The sequence below is a fragment of the Grampus griseus genome (genome assembly GCF_964374135.1).
Source record: "Grampus griseus genome assembly, chromosome: 12".
NCBI classification, from domain to species: Eukaryota; Metazoa; Chordata; class Mammalia; order Artiodactyla; family Delphinidae; genus Grampus; species Grampus griseus.
In genome coordinates, this window is record NC_139006.1 from 84,512,799 (window position 1) to 84,530,661 (window position 17,863).

The window sequence follows — 17,863 nt, forward strand, 5'->3', positions numbered from 1 at the left end:
CAATGAAAATGAATAAAATACTGCTGCCCTCAACAATATGGATGAATCTTATGAATATAACATTTACAAAAGAAGCTATACACAACAGAGTTTGTGTTGTATGATTCCATTAACTTTTCAAAGCAAGCAAAATTAATGTATGGTGTTAGCAGTTGGGACAGCAGTTACCCTAGAGGAAGTGGGTAAGTGACTGGGAGAGGGCATGAGGAGTACTTCCTGGATACAGGTAATGTTCTATCTTTAGATCTGGGTGGTAGGTATATAAGGGTGGTCATTTTCGAAAAAAATTCGAAAAACTGTCTAAGTGTCTACAGTAAGTCCCCTACATACAAACCTTCAAGTTGCGAACTTTCAAAGATGCGAACGTGCATTCACGTGTCCAGTCACGTAAGTTAGTTCACGTGTCTGGCGTACATTGTCACGTGTGTGCATCCTCTACAAGTGGTTGTGCTTTTGTGTACTTTACTGTACGGTACTGCTGCTGTGCAACACAAGGAGCTTACTAATGGAGACCCGATGGAATTGGAGGCTCAGAGAAAGGACAAAGAGAGACAAGAGGAAGAAGAAGTAACTGACGAACCGAAGAGATTCACCACGCAGGAAAAGGCAAGGGGATTTTCTTTATCTAAGGAGGCAATGTTAGCTTTTGAGGCACAGGACCCAAACGTAGAATGGTAAACGGAGGTTGCAACAGCCATTCAGAATGCAATCCAGTATTACTGTCACCTATGACGAGAAAAAAAGAGCTACTACGCAGACATCACTGGATCATTTTCCAAGAGGGTAGACAGAATTAAATCCAGCAAGGAACCAGAACCTGTGCCATCAACGTCAGGCGTGAGTGAAATGGCAGCTCGCCCTCCGTCTCCTACTGCTGACGATCCTTCAGCTCTAACAACCCCCACCTCCTCTCCCTCCTCCAGTCAGTAACTTCTTGTCTGTTCACTCGATGCCAGCCCCTGTATGCCAGCTGCTGTACTATACTACTGTACTTTTCAAGGTACTGTACTGTAAGATTTTAAATGTTTTCTTCATTTTTTGTTTTATGTATTATTTGTGTGAAGAGTATTATAAACCTATTACAGTACAGTACTATATAGCCGACTATGTTAGTCGGGTACCTAGGCTAACTTTGTTGGACTTACAAACAAATTGGACTTACAAACGTGCTCGTGGAACAGAACTCGTTCCTATGTAGAGGATCTGCTGTACTTATGATATGTTCACGTTTTAATTTTGAAAGTTTTATCCATATTATTGCATATAAATGTAGTTCATTTTTTTTCTTTGCTGTATAATATCCAATTTTGTAAATATAATTCAATTTATCTATCTGTTCCCCTGTCCCTGAACATTTGGGATTTTGTTTGTTTTTGCATTTACTTATTTTATTCAACAAACAATGCTGCTACAAACATATTTCTTGGTGCACATATGTAAGAGTCTTTTAAGGGGAAGTGTATATAAGGAATTTCTAAGTCTAAGGGTATGTTAATATTCAACTTCAGAAGATTACATCACATTGTTTTCAAATTTACATTCCTACATTCCAACAGTGTATGGAGATCTTATTCTGCATCCTTACTAACCCTTAAAATTTTGCCAATACTGTGGTATTTCGTTGTGGTCTGATTTAGATTTAATAATTAATGAGGTTGAATATCTTTTCATAGGCTTATAAGCCATCCTTTTTCTTCCTTCTGCAAAATACCTGTTCTTGACCTTAGTGCTTTTTTCTATGACTGACTGTCTTACTCTAATTGATTTGTGAGAGTTCTTTATGTAATCTGGAAACTAATCACTTGTGGGTTACTTTTATGAAAATATCTTCTCCCAACTTGTGGCCTGTCTCTTCACTTTATTTTACTTTTGAAAAACAAAAGTTTTTTAAAGCTTTTTATTATAGAAAAGTTCAAACACACCACAAAAGTGGAGAAGATAGTAAAATACATAAAAGCACAGATAATAATAGGAACCTTCACTCATTTTCAACAATTATCAAAACATGGCCAATTCTGTTACCTCTTTGTCACCACCCTCATCTCCCACGGGATCATTCTAAAGCAAATCCCAGATATGTCATTTCATCCATAAATACTTCTATACGTCTGTGAAATAAGGATCTTATAAGTATTATCTTTAGATGTTATTTTGCCATCTAGAAAATAATTCCTTAGTACAATTAAATATACAGAGTATGCAAATTTCTGACTTTCATAAATAGTTTTTATAGTTTATTTAAATCAAGATCCAAATAAAAGCCATACATTTTCACAATACACACGGCTTATCAAGCCTAACTGACCCGCTTTAACCTCCGGCCTCGCGTCCCTACCTCTCCTTCCAGCTCCACTGCAGCCAGCTGGTCACCCTCCCGCCTGCCTCAGGCGTTCTGCTTGTACTCGCGATTCCCTCCCTTACAACGTCCTCCCCCGACCTGTGTGTGGCCGCCCACTCCCATCTCCTTTCTGTCCTACATGTCACCTTCTCCATGAGGCCTCGCGACCTCCGAAAGGGCCTCTCCCGGCACTCCGTCTCCCTGTCCCAGCGCACCTATCACCATCTTCCAGACCGACATTTTACGCATTTATCGTATTAATCTATCCCCCAACCCTCAAGTAAAATGTAAGCTCCAGGAAGGCAGGGAACGCTCTTAGTTCAATGCTCCATCAGTGGCTCCTACAAAAGCTCCGGGCACTCAGTAGGCGCTTAATAAATACCTAGGAACTAGCCCTTGCGCCCGGCTTCCGCTCCACGCCACGCCACGCTGCAGGGCCCCCCACTCAGGAAGTTCCACCGCCGGACATTCAGCGGATTCAAGGGCCGCCCTGCGCATGAGGCCGAACAGCCCGTCAGTGCGGCGAGCGCGGGGCTCGGCACCTGTGGCTCCCCAGCGGCCATACCGCGCACATGCATCCTACCTCGCTCTGCAAGACAGCAAGGGCCTCGAGACGGGCCACAGCAGCGCCAACGCCGGCTCTTCTCTCGGGGAACCACGAGCGTCGGCAGAACAGCGCAGGCAGTCAAAAGCTTTGGCGGGAAAAAGTACGGCGCGCGGGGCATTCTGGGAACGCTCGGGGTTACGCTTGGGGTCGCGGGGGGCGCAGGGCATTCTGGGAGCGGTACCTCAGTGACGCCGGGAGGACGCTGAGGATCGCAGGACCGCGGCCCGGGAGACTGAGGTGAGGAGGCCGTTACCCGGGAGACCAACTTCTTGTCTGAGCCAGAGACTGAGAGGGCGAGCGGGGGAGGTCGCTGCAGGCCGGGCCGCTTCACCGCGAAGCTCGTGCGTTCGCGTCAGGGGGCGACGGCTCTGAGGGCGTTGCTTTGACAGGACGCGCGTGCTGAAGAGCTAGTTCTAGCTTGTGAAAAGGGAAAAGGAAAGGAACAAAGAGTCGTTCTTTCACGAAGGCCCACAGATTCCAACAGTAGGGCACCTTATTTAATCGGTAACTTATAGAACCGCCTTTTAAATAAGGTGCTTAAGTTAAATAAAGACCTTGGAGATGTTTCCACCAGTTCCATGCTGTGTGTTAAGAAGATGGGGCCCGGCGTGGCGGGGCTGGGGGAGCTGGCCTGTTGACCTTGGGAGCCATCCGTGGGCCCGCAGGAATCCGACCTGCAGGCAGGCTTTTTCCCCCCGAGGGCCCCAACAGAGGGCGAAACTGCAGCTCCAGAGGGGGCGAAAGTTGCTTAGACCTCAGCGCCCGGGCGTGCACAGCGAGTCTGGTTCTCCTGGGGTTTTTGAGTCATCACATGGAGAATCTTGTAGGTACCTGTTCCTTACTGGTAGCGCTTCACCAGGGCAGAAATGTGGTCAGAATTTTATTTTGGAGTCAGCAAGTTTTCCATTTGTCAGCTTGGACGTGAAAGATGCTAGTCTCCGATCAGTATGTTAATTAACAGTTTATCCACATATGTTATATATAGTATATCCGAGTTTCGAGCCTTAACGTTACAGTTCGTATACAATCTAGGGAAAAAACCCAAACTTTTAATTTGTAAGTTTTGCCAATTATGAACTGAAAAAAAATTGTTTTAATGTAGTTCTAAATAGTAAAGTTAAATAAATTCTCCTATATTCCTAAACAGGTCGGTGTTGTTTACATACAGTTTTCCGAGCACTCTTGGAAGATTGACAAGAGAAGGGGAGGACCACTCGCAGGAATTTCTTGGTGACTTTGCTGGAAGATATTTAAAGGAAAAGTGAGGCAGAAAGTACTTTTAGTGGGAAATGTGTTTTAGAAATGGAAGTAACAAATCTCTAACTTTCGCCCATGTCTTTGACCTATTTCCATTCAAATATGCACAGTTGTACCTCTGGGCCCAAGCCATAATCAGTTCTTTGTTTTATATTTTACTTTATATATTATTGATGCCCTTTACCAAAACGCTTCAGAGGAAGTGAATTTTAGCAGAATTGTGAAGTAGATTGTGTTGGCCTTGGAACTTTGTACTTCATTTTTATTTTATTTATTTATAATTTTGGCTGCACTGGGTCTTCGTTGCTGCGCGCGGGCTTTCTCTAGTTGCGGCGAGCAGGGGCTACTCTTCATTGTGGTGCGTGGGCTTCTCATTGCGGTGGCTTCTCTTGTTGCGGAGCACGGGCTCTAGGCATGTGGGTTCAGTAGTTGTGGCTCGTGGGCTCCAGAGAGCAGGCTCAGTAGTTGTGACGCACGGGCTTAGTTGCTCCACGGCATGTGGGATCTTCCCGGACCAGGGCTCGAACCCATGTCCCCTGAATTGGCAGGCGGATTCCTAACCACTGTGCCACCAGGGAAGCCCTGTACTTCATTTTTTTTAAAAAATTTCACAACAGTAAGCATTTACATAGGAGAGTAGAAAAGCAGAGAGAAGGAAGGACTGTTTCTATTTTTAATATCAGAAATCATCTTGATTAGGTATTTAACACCTTGTGTGACTTTGTTTGTGTTAATCATTTCCAAGAGTACTTCCACTTTTAAAAGAATCTAAGTGATCTTTAATGATGAAAATTTCAAGCACTGTGGTACTTGAGTGAGAAAGATGTGTGGGGAGCAGAAGGGCATTGCCACTATTCCTCGAATGGCACCACAGAGACATTTGGCTACTGAGATCAGACCTAAGGCTGGTCACACTCCAGGTTCCAAGACTGATATGTTACTACTTTTCTTCTTAAAGAGAGAAAATATATAGGTGTTTAAAGGTTTGAATTACTAGAATACCAGTTACCTTCCCTGGATGTATTTGTGTGCCCTAGAGAAATTGAGCTTAAATAATATGCTTTATTTTTACATTGCAGTTTTCTTTTCTGTCATACGTAAGATAGACTCCAAAGGTATGCTCTGTGAATTATCAACTGTAAAATGTGTCCCACATAGAAGTTTGAAAGCCAGATAATCAGTGGAAAAGGAAACTAGATAAAAGTTTAGAGATCTCAGTAAACATTTTCTTTCGTGTAAAATAATGAAAATATATTCTTCAACTTTGAAGTGCTTTATAGAGGTAACCTAAAACAGCAGAAGACTTTGCTATACATTTTTATTTTTTAAAAATTATTCTTGTTGGGCTTCCCTGGTGGCGCAGTGGTTGAGAGTCCGCCTGCCGATGCAGGGGACACGGGTTCGTGCCCCGGTCTGGGAGGATCCCACATGCCGCGGAGCGGCCGGGCCCGTGAGCCATGGCCACTGAGCCTGCGCATCCGGAGCCTGTGCTCCGCAGCGGGAGAGGCCACAACAGTGAGAGGCCCGCGTACCGCCAAAAAAAAAAAAAAAAAAAAAAAAAAATACAGTAGAAACATATCTAGTACCCAGAACAGAGTAGGCATTTAATACACATTGCTGGGGGGTTTTACATTATTTGTATTCAAATTATTCTATTTGTTGTGTAGAACTGCAGGTTTAAAATTCTAGCTTATATTTTTGGGGTGACAAAAGTGTTCTAAAATGTATCGTGATGGTTGCAACTCTGTGCATATAATAAAAACCATTTAATTGTACACTTTATTTATTTATTTATTTATTTTGCGGTACACGGGCCTCTCACTGTTGTGGCCTCTCCCGTTGCGGAGCACAGGCTCCGGACGCGCAGGCTCAATGGCCATGGCTCGATGGGCCCAGCTGCTCCGCGGCACGTGGGATCTTCCCGGACCGGGGCACGAACCCGTGTCCCCTGCATCGGCAGGCGGACTCTCAACCACTGCGCCACCAGGGAAGCCCTAATTGTACACTTTAAATAGGTGACTTGTATGGTATATGAATTACATCCTTATAAAACTTGTCCGCCCCCCGCAAATTCTAGATTATCGTTAGAAAAGCTCAAAGGTAAAATGTGAATGATATTTAACTGCTGATGTTTGCTAACTTGTTTTTATCATCTTATACTAACACAATATCAAATATTCTGTAATGAATTGGTATTGAAACCCTATTGGTAAAATAGTTTGCTACCTTTTATTGTTGTTTATTTTTAAAGGCCTGATTACTGAGACATTCAGTCAACAAGAAAGTATGAATGACTCTAGGCAGCAGTCACTGTTCTTCATCACACTTCCAGATTTACACAAACTCTGTGCTGTCAGGATAATATTGAGTAATGGAGTGGCAGATAATGAGATGAGGAGTACACAGCTGAAGATATGCAGGTAAAAAAACACATCTTATAAATAAGACTTTATAAACTTTTTGAGACCTTTAAGAGCTGTTTTAGTAGTATCTCCTTTAAAGCAAAATACTCATTTACTCAATCTGTTTATATAATTTTGAAATAAAGGAATTCAGTTTTGTTCTAATCAGGTATATTGAATTACATTTAGGGGAGGACTTGAAATACTTGAGATAGACTATCTCACTGTTGAGTTTTTATATTTGTGGCTTCTTGTCTGATATTTTAATTTAAATATTTTATAGACATTGATGAATTAAATCAGGGTCCCAAAACATAGAGATAGTAATAAATATATATGAAGTACCTACTGTTTTTGAAGCACTTTAGGAGATACTGTAAACATTTTAGATTAATATAATTTTTAAATTTTCAGGTTGATATAAGAGTATTTCTGAAGAGTATTTCTCCAAGAACTATCTTGAAATATGACCCAAGATAGTCTTCGAAAAACAGCTTAGTTGAAGCCTAAAGTATAACACTGTGATTACTGAGGTCCCACCATGTATTAGTTCCTTAAATTGTTTGAGACATTCAAAAAAGAACTCTTAGAATACGTAACTATTATATCTGTAACTGAATTTCTTGGAGAGGAACAAACACGTATAAGATTGCTAGGGGCCAGAAATAAGACACTCTTGGGGTGTCCTCCATTTTGCTCTTATTTATAAAACTTTTCTCCTGCCCACTGTATATTTTCCCACTCAGGTGCAGCCAGGAGTCTGTACCCTTCCTGCTAAAGTACAATTTGATACTCATTGAGCATTCACTTGTGACCCCTTTGGGAAACAAATAAGTAGAAAACCTTAAGAGAGATTTTTTGCTGTTCACCCTCATATGGGTCATGCCCAAAGAGAGGGGTGTTTTGACTCATCATTCCAATCACTGACAAAGAGGCTGGAACAGAGACAGCAGAGACGTTGTGTCAGACAAAGGCAGGCCTTGCAAAAGCACGTACCTGCTGCACCACAGTTCCAACAAAGATGAGGCCACCAGAAACAGATTGACCCATCTCACCTTTTGATGTAATCCCATACACGCACACTCCTGGTTTTTAAAATTTGTTTCCTTGATGATTAATAATTTTGAAAATTTTTACATTTCTACCTCTATTCCCTTTTGTTTTTCCCATTTTTTCCAACAAAATTATTGATGGTAATTTGAATTGTAATGATTGTTGTTGTAAGTTCATTTGGCTTTTGAATACTGAACTAAAACTGCTACACCACTTCATTCTGGCTTGGAGAAAAATTCCTTTTTGAAGAAAAAGCATCTAGTCAATAGTTCTCACACTAAAGTAGTTGATAACTTCACTGATGGGTGAATCCTTAGACTCTTTCCTCAAGTGCTTCTGACCACTACTTTAAAAAAAAAAAAAAAGGAAAATGGAAGAAACAGGAATTTAAAAAGCTGGATTCTTCACAGTGGTTAGACTTTTTCAGGTCTATACTTAAGATAAAATTGGAGTTTTGTTTTTTTTTTTTTTTTTTTTTGCTGTACGCGGGCCTCTCACCGTCGTGGCCTCTCCCCTTGCGGAGCACAGGCTCCGGACACGCAGGCCCAGCGGCCATGGCTCACGGGCCCAGCCGCTCCGCGGCATGTGGGATCTTCCCGGACCGGGGCACGAACCCGTGTCCCCTGTATCGGCAGGCGGACTCCCAACCATTGTGCCACCAGGGAAGCCCAAAATTGGAGTTTTAAAAGAGAAATTTTGGGGACTTCCTTGGTGGTCCAGTGGGTAAGACTCTGCACTCCCAATGCAGGGGGCCTGGGTTTGATCCCTGGTGGGGGAACTAGATCCTGCATGCATGCCACAACTAAGAGTTTGCATGCTGCAACTAAGAGTCCGCATGCCGCAATGAAGATCACACGTGCTGCAACTACGACCTGGCGCAGCCAAAATAAATAAGTAAAATTAAAGAGAAATTTTGGTTCACAGATGAAAGGAGTTAGGAAACAGATGCATGGACAAGTTTTCATATTAATACATCTAAAACTTTATAATTCTCGTAATTCAAATCTTGCCTGATTGCTTACAGTGTTCAAGGTAACATGCTAAGTGTGGGGAGAGATACAGAAATCTATGATACAATCCTTGGCTAGAAGAAACTTAAACTTTTGATTGGAACTAGGCAATTTTTTTTTTTTTTTTTTTTTTTGTGGTACGCGGGCTTCTCACTGTTGTGGCCTCTCCCGTTGCGGAGCATAGGCTCCTGATGCACAGGCTCAGCGGCCGTGGCTTATGGGCCTAGCCGCTCCGCGGTATGTGGGTTCTTCCCGGACTAGGGCACGAACCCGTGTCCCCTGCGTCAGCAGGCGGACTCTCAACCACTGCGCCACCAGGGAAGCCCGAACTAAGCAATTTTTAAATGTTCTGGTAAAGTAAAAACAGAGTGGGCAGTCCACTTTGAAATTAATACATTTCATCTCCACAGGCAATTGCTGTTCTTGCACCAAGATATCCTGACATCACCTGTACCTGAAATATTTACCCAAATTTGGGTGGTGATGGCGGTTAGTATTTTAACATTTTATAAAGTATTATTACTAATTATTAGGAGCAATATTGATAAACATTAATTCAGATATTAATTATAGCTCAAATTGAACATGGTTTATGAAGACAAATTACGTTGTGTTGTAGGTTGATCAAACCATTAACAGACTTTAACTTTGATATACCTGATGTTTAAGATCCATTTTTGTGGCTCTAAATTCATATTTAGTTTTCCCTGTCATTAATGTTAAGATAAAGATTATCAATGAATAAAATATGTTACAGCATAATTTCAAGATAGCACAGACTTAATCCTTTTCTTATATTTTATTCTTTAGAATTACGTTTAATATAAAAGAAGAAGTTTCTTGTTCCAGCAGATCTCCAGTTGTTTTTAAAGAACTTAGATCAATAGGTTTTTTTTTTCTTTTGAATTTTATTTTATTTATTTTTTTATACAGCAGGTTCTTATTAGTTATCCATTTTATACATAGTAGTGTATATATGTCAATCCCAATCTCCCAATTCATCATACCACCACATGCTCAATAGTTTTTTTTAATTTGGAAATTTCATTAAAATTTTTTCTTAGTAAAATTAGAATAAGAACTATATTTCCAGTGCTGTATATAACTGGGAATGATAAATGAAGTACCAAGAATCTTTATAAAAATTATATTATCCTGAGATTTTTGTCAAAAATCTTTCTGAAAATCCTCTTATTCTGAGATTTTAATTCCCCAGAATCTAGTGAAATCAATATTTAATAACAATGCTGATAGACCATTCAAAATCTTCTTCAGGTCTTTTATTTCTCTTCTAGGTTTTATGGTTGTATGTCCATCTTTTATCTTTTCATCCTTAATATAGCTTTTAAGAAAGACAAGCTGTTGGTGAACCAGTAGACAGTAAAGTCTCTTATTTGTGTTCTTTTCTACCTGAAAAAATTATGAAACAAGGAGGACATTGTTTTAGAGTTCTAGTAAATTCTAGTATCCTAATCTTAGCAAGAATAGTAAGAGGAAAATTGCCATCTGGAAATATGTTTTACTTTCTTACAAAGATATTACACGCTGTAAAAATTTTTACAAAAATATTTAAAATAGAAAATGGGATTATTATACATACTATTTTGAAACTTACCTTTTATTTCCCCATTAGCAGCCTGGGTATTGTTCTGTGTCAGTACATATATTTTACTCATTTTTAAGGATTTCATTGTATGGGTGTATAATAATTTAATTATTACCTTCTAATGCTCATCTGAGTTTCTAGTCTTGTGCTATTATAAACAATGCTTCAGAAAGTGGAAATTATATCATTTTTATTTATTTGGTAGTTTCTGTGGGTTAAATTCTTAGATGTTGGATTTCAGTACATTTTAAACTATAATCTACATGCTGCTAAATTGTGCTCTGAAAAGCTTGTACTAGATTACATTTAATAAATAGTGTATGAGAGAACCTATATTTCGACATCCTTACAAGCACTAAATATTAGCAGTCTTTGCGTATCTGCCAATTTGTTAGGTTAAAAATATCGATAATATCTTCTTTTAATTTCTGTTTCATTGGTTAGTTGGAACACCTTGGCCTTTTGAACTTTCTCTTGATCTTCCACTTGTGTCCATTTTCCTTATTCATGTTTAATAAATTATTGTTTATTAGGAAAGGTATTAAATGTTTATTATATGAACTTCATTGGCCTTTTCACTTATATGGTTTCTGGATTCGGGTCACTCCCAGAAAGGCTTTCCTCACTTTGGAATGTACCCACGGATTCTATTTCAGGAAGAGAATGATTATTACCTGCTTCTTTGTCCTGGGCATAGAAACTGTTGAGATGATGGCCCTCTGCTTTGCTCTGCTGTATAATGTTTAAATTCTTTATGTAGTGCATTATTTAATAATATATTTATGTTAAGTCCTTCTTATCAATGTGGATTTTTTTAATAGATACCATTTTATAAAGCTGGAAAACTTAATGCCTATATTCAAAAATATGGAGCTAAGGTAAGTTTTAAAAAGGATAATAATTCCAGACATTGTTTATATTGATTTTGTATTCAACTTCTTTTGTGAGTAAACAAAAACTGGAGTACCTTTCTCATAAGTTATTGCTATGCATGTGAAAGAACCCAACATTTTTTTTCCCAGAACAATTATTTTGTGCACATTTAGTAGAGAAAGACGGGAAGAGTCTTAATTTTGTTGGGTACTTTCTTGCAGGCATTTTATGTGGCATAATTTCACTTATCATCTGTATCTTCCAAGAATAAAATATCCCCATTTTTACGGGTGAAGAAAATGAAACCCAGAGAGGTGAAAATATTGTCCACAATCGTATAGCTAATAAGTAGGGGAACAAAACAGTATAGATTGTATTTCCCGTGGTGGTGAGTGTCTGGATCTTAGCAAGAAAAAAAAATGAATACGTGGAGTTAAGCACCTGTCATGTCTCAGTTGCTCAGACCGTGGAGACTTTGGGGGAGCTCCCTTCATGTCTCTGCATTGATCTCTGAGGCACTGTATTCTTGGTTATTCTAGCAGCCCATCCAGGCATCACTGCTGGCCTCTGTTCCTAGACCTAGTGGGGTTAGGGTTAATGAGGTTTTCGGTCATCTCCAAGATGAGATGCTTTCTTTAAGTTCTAGGATGATAAGATCTCAACAATACCCGGAGATTGTTTGCAGTTCCCTGAGAAATGTTTGAATAACCTGAAAGCTGGTTTTAGCCATCATTTACAATCTGTGGGAAGGCAGTATTCTTTCCCACCCTTGTGGAGACTTCATGATTATGCTCAGTTTTTCTTTATATAGATATTTTCTACATGATAATAATCACAGCAGGTATCTATAATATACTGAGCACTTTACTTGTTTCTGGAGATAAAGCTGTGAACCAGATAAACTTCCAGCCTTCAGGAATCTTAAAGTAGGAAATAATTCCCTCCTTTTTACTTATTGGGTGACAGTTACTTTGGCTCGCTCACTTTTCTACATGCTAGCGAAGGCAATGGCAGTGTTTTCTTCTGGGCTACATTTGTAAGGACGTTTGTATAGCAAACAGCCCTGAGAAGTTTCCTCATATGCATGTGCTATTCCATATGTAACTGAATACTCAAGGAGGGACTCCGCTGATCTCAGAGTTTCTCTCTATGCAGCTCTCTTCTCTCAATACTTAACCCCCAAACTCTACCTTCTTTGGCCTCCCTGGAGTCTCAGTTCTGTCTGCTCAACCCACAGAGCCCACTGCCTCTTCCAGGATTCCTCCTCCCTGCACTGCAGCCTGGAAACCCTCTTTAATCAATATGCTGGGGGTACTCATGAATTTCCCATCTGATCATTAAAAATTCTGTACAAGTAGAGATACTCTGCTGGTTGCATGTGTGCCCATGTAAACATTTAATTGTTTTGTGATATTGAACTAGAGTGAACCATAATGAGAAATATTACAGTGTAGTTCTGGACTTGTTTCCTTTGTGTACAGCAAAATACAAAGTAAAGTTTAAGGTCCTAGCACTGGAGCTCCAAAAATTTAGGCTTATTGAGCCAGGATAAGGAGGTAGAATTTGCCCATTATAGTCATAGTTTCAAAGTGAATATATTTTAACACTTCTTTAACTTTAGAACCAGATAGGATTAGCTGTAGTGATGACTATAACTTATATCCAGGATAGCCCAGTTTGTTAGGTGGTGATCTAAACACACAGACATTTTTCTCTGAGTTTATAGGGACATAACAATTGCTGTGAACTTGCCCATATTTTGTGCTTTAATATTTTAGGTGGAGGCTCCACAACGAGTAATTCCTGTAATTCTTCAAAACTGCCTTTCATATTCACTCACAGCTAGACTTGCTCCAGCCTGGAATAAAGCTGGCCATCTCTTGGTGCAAGGTGACTTTATCTCTTTCAGTCATTGGGGCTTTCTGAACTAGCTTACTGCTATTATGTACATGTGTTTTTAATTTTAAGATATATTATTTTTAGGGAATGGTTTTTAAAGCATAGCCCCAAACAAGGATTCTCAAGCAAGCCCACATCAACATAAGTGTCATCTCCTTACTTTGGGATTATATCTAGAGGGCTCCTAGTGTTTCTTTGAAAAAAAATGTTTTTATTATAGAATACTTGACGTTTAAAGAGGAATAAATATAAGTTATGTAGCATTATAATAAAATGAACACAAATTACCAGCATTGTTGGAACCAAAAGTCTGTTCAAATTTTTTGTTGAGATCTGTTTTCTAAATATTTTATACCAGGAATAAATATTTGAGGGAAGAACTGGGTATTTCTGTCCTTTTAATTGAAGAGATACTTTTTGAGTGATTATATTTTTTCTCTGAATTGTCATTAGATATTCATATAAAACTTCATTTTATCTATTTATTCATTTATTTATTTTGGCTGTGTTGGGTCTTCATTGCTCCATGGGCTTTCTCTAGTTGCGGCGAGCGGGGGCTACTCTTCGTTGCGGAGCATGGGCTCTAGGCATACGGGCTTCAGTAGTTGTGGCACGCAGGCTCAGTAGTTGTGGCTCATGGGCTCTAGAGCGCAGGCTCCGTAGTTGTGGCGCATGGACTTAGCTGCTCCACGGCATGTGGGATCTTCCCAGACCAGGGATCGAACCTGTGTCCCCTGCATTGGCAGGTGGATTCTTAACCACTGCACCACCAGGGAAGTCCCTAAAATTGTATTTTAAAGCATTTTTCATAGCTTTGATAATTTTACATAAAAAGGTTATATTAAGCATGATTTATAAGTTTTAATAATATGGCATATCCTATGAATTTTTTAAGGAAGAGAATTTCTTTCTCAGATGGGAAAGCAAAGTGCTGTTGGTAAGTAAAAATACATAAGTTAATAGTTAAAACATTAATATAATAACAGTTTAAAGAATGGTACAGATGGTTAGGTTGTTAAAATCTTGATGATTAGGTTATATCAGAATTTAATCATATATTGTTATAATCACAGTTTTACTCAGGAAGTCACCTCTGGTTCAAAATATACGTTCTACTTACATAAGAAAAAAAATTCACTTCTCTTAATTGGAATAAAAGCTATATTTTTAATTTCTCTACTTAAAGAAAACTGTGACCAAAAAGGAGTTTAATTCTGCAGGCATTTATAAAGTATAGTTTCCAGAGCCATATCATAAGAATTCTTTAGTACTGTTGTAAGTAAAAACTTTCTTTGAGTACATGATTCTTTTTCTTCTTAAAAAAAAAAGATTGTCTAAAGAGACACAGATGATCTAAAACACACAGTTTACAATATGGTTTAATCTAATTCTTTCATTGATGTGCATGGTTGTATTGCAGGTAGACATGTTCCTAAATAGTAGTCCAGAGATAGCAGATGGGGGAAATCCTGAGCCAAGTAGACATTATTGTCAGTCATGGTAGCTTTTACCACCATTTGGCCACAGCCTTAAATCTCAGACTAGCACATGTAATCCACAGAGTATTTTCTCTGAGTTGACTTCCAAGCTGAAGCCTATTTGCCCTCATTGCTCTGGTTTTATGTTTAAGTTGGACAGTGGCAGTCACTGTGTATTAGCTCTGGATGAACGGGTTCATTACCTAAATTTTGTTCCATCCCCAAACACTGTCAGGAGACTACAGGAGGTTAAAGATAACAGCTTAGGAGAGCAAAATTCCTCGCTCACGTGTTAGAATTTTTTCTTCTAGTTTTACTGAATGTAATATTCTATGGCAAAACTGGCAAATTGTAGATGTGTAACACTACCAGTACACCAGAAACCCCCTCGTGCTTTATTCCAGGTACCACTATCTGACTTGTATAAGTAATTTTAATCACAAGAAAGCAAGATAGAAGCCTTGGGGCTCTGAAATATCTGGAATATATCTGCCAGTATATTTGAGGACATTTGTTAGTAAGACTAGTGAAGTCAAAAGCATGGCCTGGTACCTCTTCTAATTTAAGAAGAGCCTTTATCTTTCACATATAATAGATGTCAGACTTCTAAAAAGTATTTGTTGATTTTTCCTCTCAATTGTGGGATGTCTCATTTTTCTTATTGTAACCCTACCATACACATGCATACCCACATATGCTTTTGTCTTCTTTTAGATGTCTCATCTATAGACCATCAAATATTATATGGTGATTATTTGAATTTTACCTTGTGGGAAAAAAATCCGTTCTTAACTGAGTTTCCAACTTGAATAAATTGAGTTAAATTAATTTCTTTTGTTACTAAAATACTTAATTTGATAGGATGGAGTAATAATTCCGGAAAGTTCATGGTTAATAATTTTATTTTCAGTATTAGACATCAATGTAACAGAAACTCAAGTTTGTCTAAGCATAGAAGCTTACACAATCAGACTGCCACCACCTCAGGTACCACATATTTTGATTTCTATAATTAACCTTACTATACTTACTGTATAATTAATATATTTATTATTAATACTGATATGCTAGGAGGTTTTAATTTTTAACAAGAAGAGTGATAAAGTTTTTATTATCAAAATCCATATTATTAAATGCTTGCTATATTGATATTGTCCTAAATCTGTTTATCAAAGAAAACACGATTCTGTCAGTTTAACACAGATCTAATTATATTACTCCCTTGCTCAAAAATCTTTTTAGGTAGCATTCAAGACTCCACAACCCTGCCCTGCCTCAGCACCCACTTCGTGCCTCTTCTTTCATCTCCAAATATTAAAAATGCTATTTCAGCTCATACTAAATGTAATAACCCCCCATTGGCATTATTAGAGCTTTTTCTTTCTCATCTATTTTTTACACATAACAGTTTTTTCCTTCTTAGTGGAAGGATGTATCTTTTATTTTGCTGATTCTCATAGCACCCAGCATAGAATCTTACACATTAATGGTAACTCAGTAAATGTTATTTTCCTTCTTCTATGACAGTGGTTCTCAACAGAGAAGGGTGGAGGGCAAAATTAGTGATTTTGTTCCCCGTGAGACATTTGTAATGTCTGGAGAAAACTTGACTATCACAAAGTGGGAGGGGTGTGTTGCTACTGGCATTTAGTGGATAGAGGCCAGGATCCTGCTAAATATTCTATAGTACACAGGACAGCAACCCCACTCCCATCCCCACAAAGAGTTTTCCAGCCCAAACTGTCAGTAGTGTCCAGATTAAGAAACCTCACTCATAGCACAGATGACTCTTCCTTTGCTTAGAGTGCCCCTCTGAGTGGCTATACATTATGCTTATTCTTTAAGAGCCAGCTCAAATGCTACTTTATTCATTTCTCTATAATTTTTTGATTACCTGTTATGTTGAGGCAATAGACAAGTCAAAAACGAATAGGATCTACTTTCTGGCCTTCAAGAGTTATGTAAGCCAGTAGGAAAGCTGACCTGAATATAAATAATTGGAATCGTTACTGAGTCAAAGCTCGTACTGCCTGCTGCACAACAGTCCAGTAAATTGAAAGATGAGGTGTTGGGGCAAGGAGTAGTCACTTGCCAGCAGACCGAGACTGTGGTGGACTAGTATCCCAGAGACCCATTTTACCTGAGTTAGAGTTCAGGCTTCTTTTATACTAAAAAGGGAGGGGTGTGGCTAGTTGTTGCAAACTTCTCCGTGCCGAATTCTTTGTTCTTGCAGCTGTCCACGTAGGTCAGGTCACTATGTTCCTGTAAACCTCCAACAAGACAAGTGTTATTCTCTGTTCCACAACTTTTTATCTCTATATGAACGAGAAGTGTTATACCTTTAAAGGTCAAACCTGGGAGGCAGAGCCTTGAGAATGGGCCATCGTGTATATTTCAAGTTTGTTCTTCTCTGTTACAGATTGGGCGGCATAACATGAGTATCTGGTACTGATGAGGAACCTTCCCAAGGCTCCAAATCCACTGTGGTCTCTCACCCTCTTTTAAACCTTCACACTACTCTTCACCATGCTCACATACTTATTTGTATTTTTATTTAGTTAGTTACTTTAATATTATTTATTTATTTGGCTGTGCCAGGTCTTAGTTGTGCCACGTGGGATCTTTGTTGGGGCATGCGGATTGTTTAGTTGCGGCATGCAAACTCTTAGTTGCGGCATGTAGGATCTTGTTTCCTGACCAGGGATCGAACCCGGACCCCCTGCATTGGGAGCACGGAGTCTTAGCCACTGGACCACCAGGGAGGTCCCCCTATTTGTATTTTTAGAGTTATACTCATTTCTGTATCTCCAACTTGCCTTATAATTAGCTTCTTAGGGACCAATATTGTGTTTTACTGCCCTTTGAATTTCCTACAGATGATACTTCTGTTTTATATATCTGAGATTTGAACCAATTAGAGAATGACAAAGAAGAGTATGACATATAGAGATCAGAACACCACCTTTATTACTAGGATGAGAATATAATTTATCATCCAAAATGAACACTTTTGAGAGTGAAAGGGGCACTAGCTAACCTAATGGGATACTGGCCCAATGTGTATGAACTGGGATATGTTAAAAATTAAAATGAGATCAGTCAAAATTGTATTTATTAAGAATTTATTGTGCATAAAGCTATAGTTTGTGAACTGGGAGTCTTCAAACCAACAGTGGAATGAAGCTCAGAGGTGTGTTGTTATAGGACGGCTTATATAGCAAAAATGTGGAAGCTGTTTAATCTTTATAATGATTGGTTATAGCAGTGGGGTTTCCAAATGACAGGGGATTGGTTAAAAGTTATTGTAGCATACCACTTTGGAAAACAGTGTGGTTCATTT

General features: G+C 39.0%; 1 protein-coding gene across 1 annotated transcript in view; it reads left to right on the forward strand.

The window, feature by feature from the left end:
* Window positions 1-6,461: 6,461 nt before the first annotated feature.
* LOC309830877 (uncharacterized protein C18orf63) overlaps window positions 6,462-17,863 on the forward strand; it is a gene marked incomplete at its 3' end in the record, with an annotated part of 29,838 nt that continues 18,436 nt past the window's right edge. Inside the window, exons 1-6 of the mRNA XM_082667746.1 lie at window positions 6,462-6,622; window positions 9,078-9,156; window positions 11,095-11,151; window positions 12,925-13,036; window positions 13,941-13,982; window positions 15,434-15,510. Of these exons, the coding sequence (XP_082523872.1) occupies window positions 6,489-6,622; window positions 9,078-9,156; window positions 11,095-11,151; window positions 12,925-13,036; window positions 13,941-13,982; window positions 15,434-15,510 (501 nt within the window). The 5' untranslated portion in view covers window positions 6,462-6,488. The remainder of the gene's footprint in view (window positions 6,623-9,077; window positions 9,157-11,094; window positions 11,152-12,924; window positions 13,037-13,940; window positions 13,983-15,433; window positions 15,511-17,863) is intronic.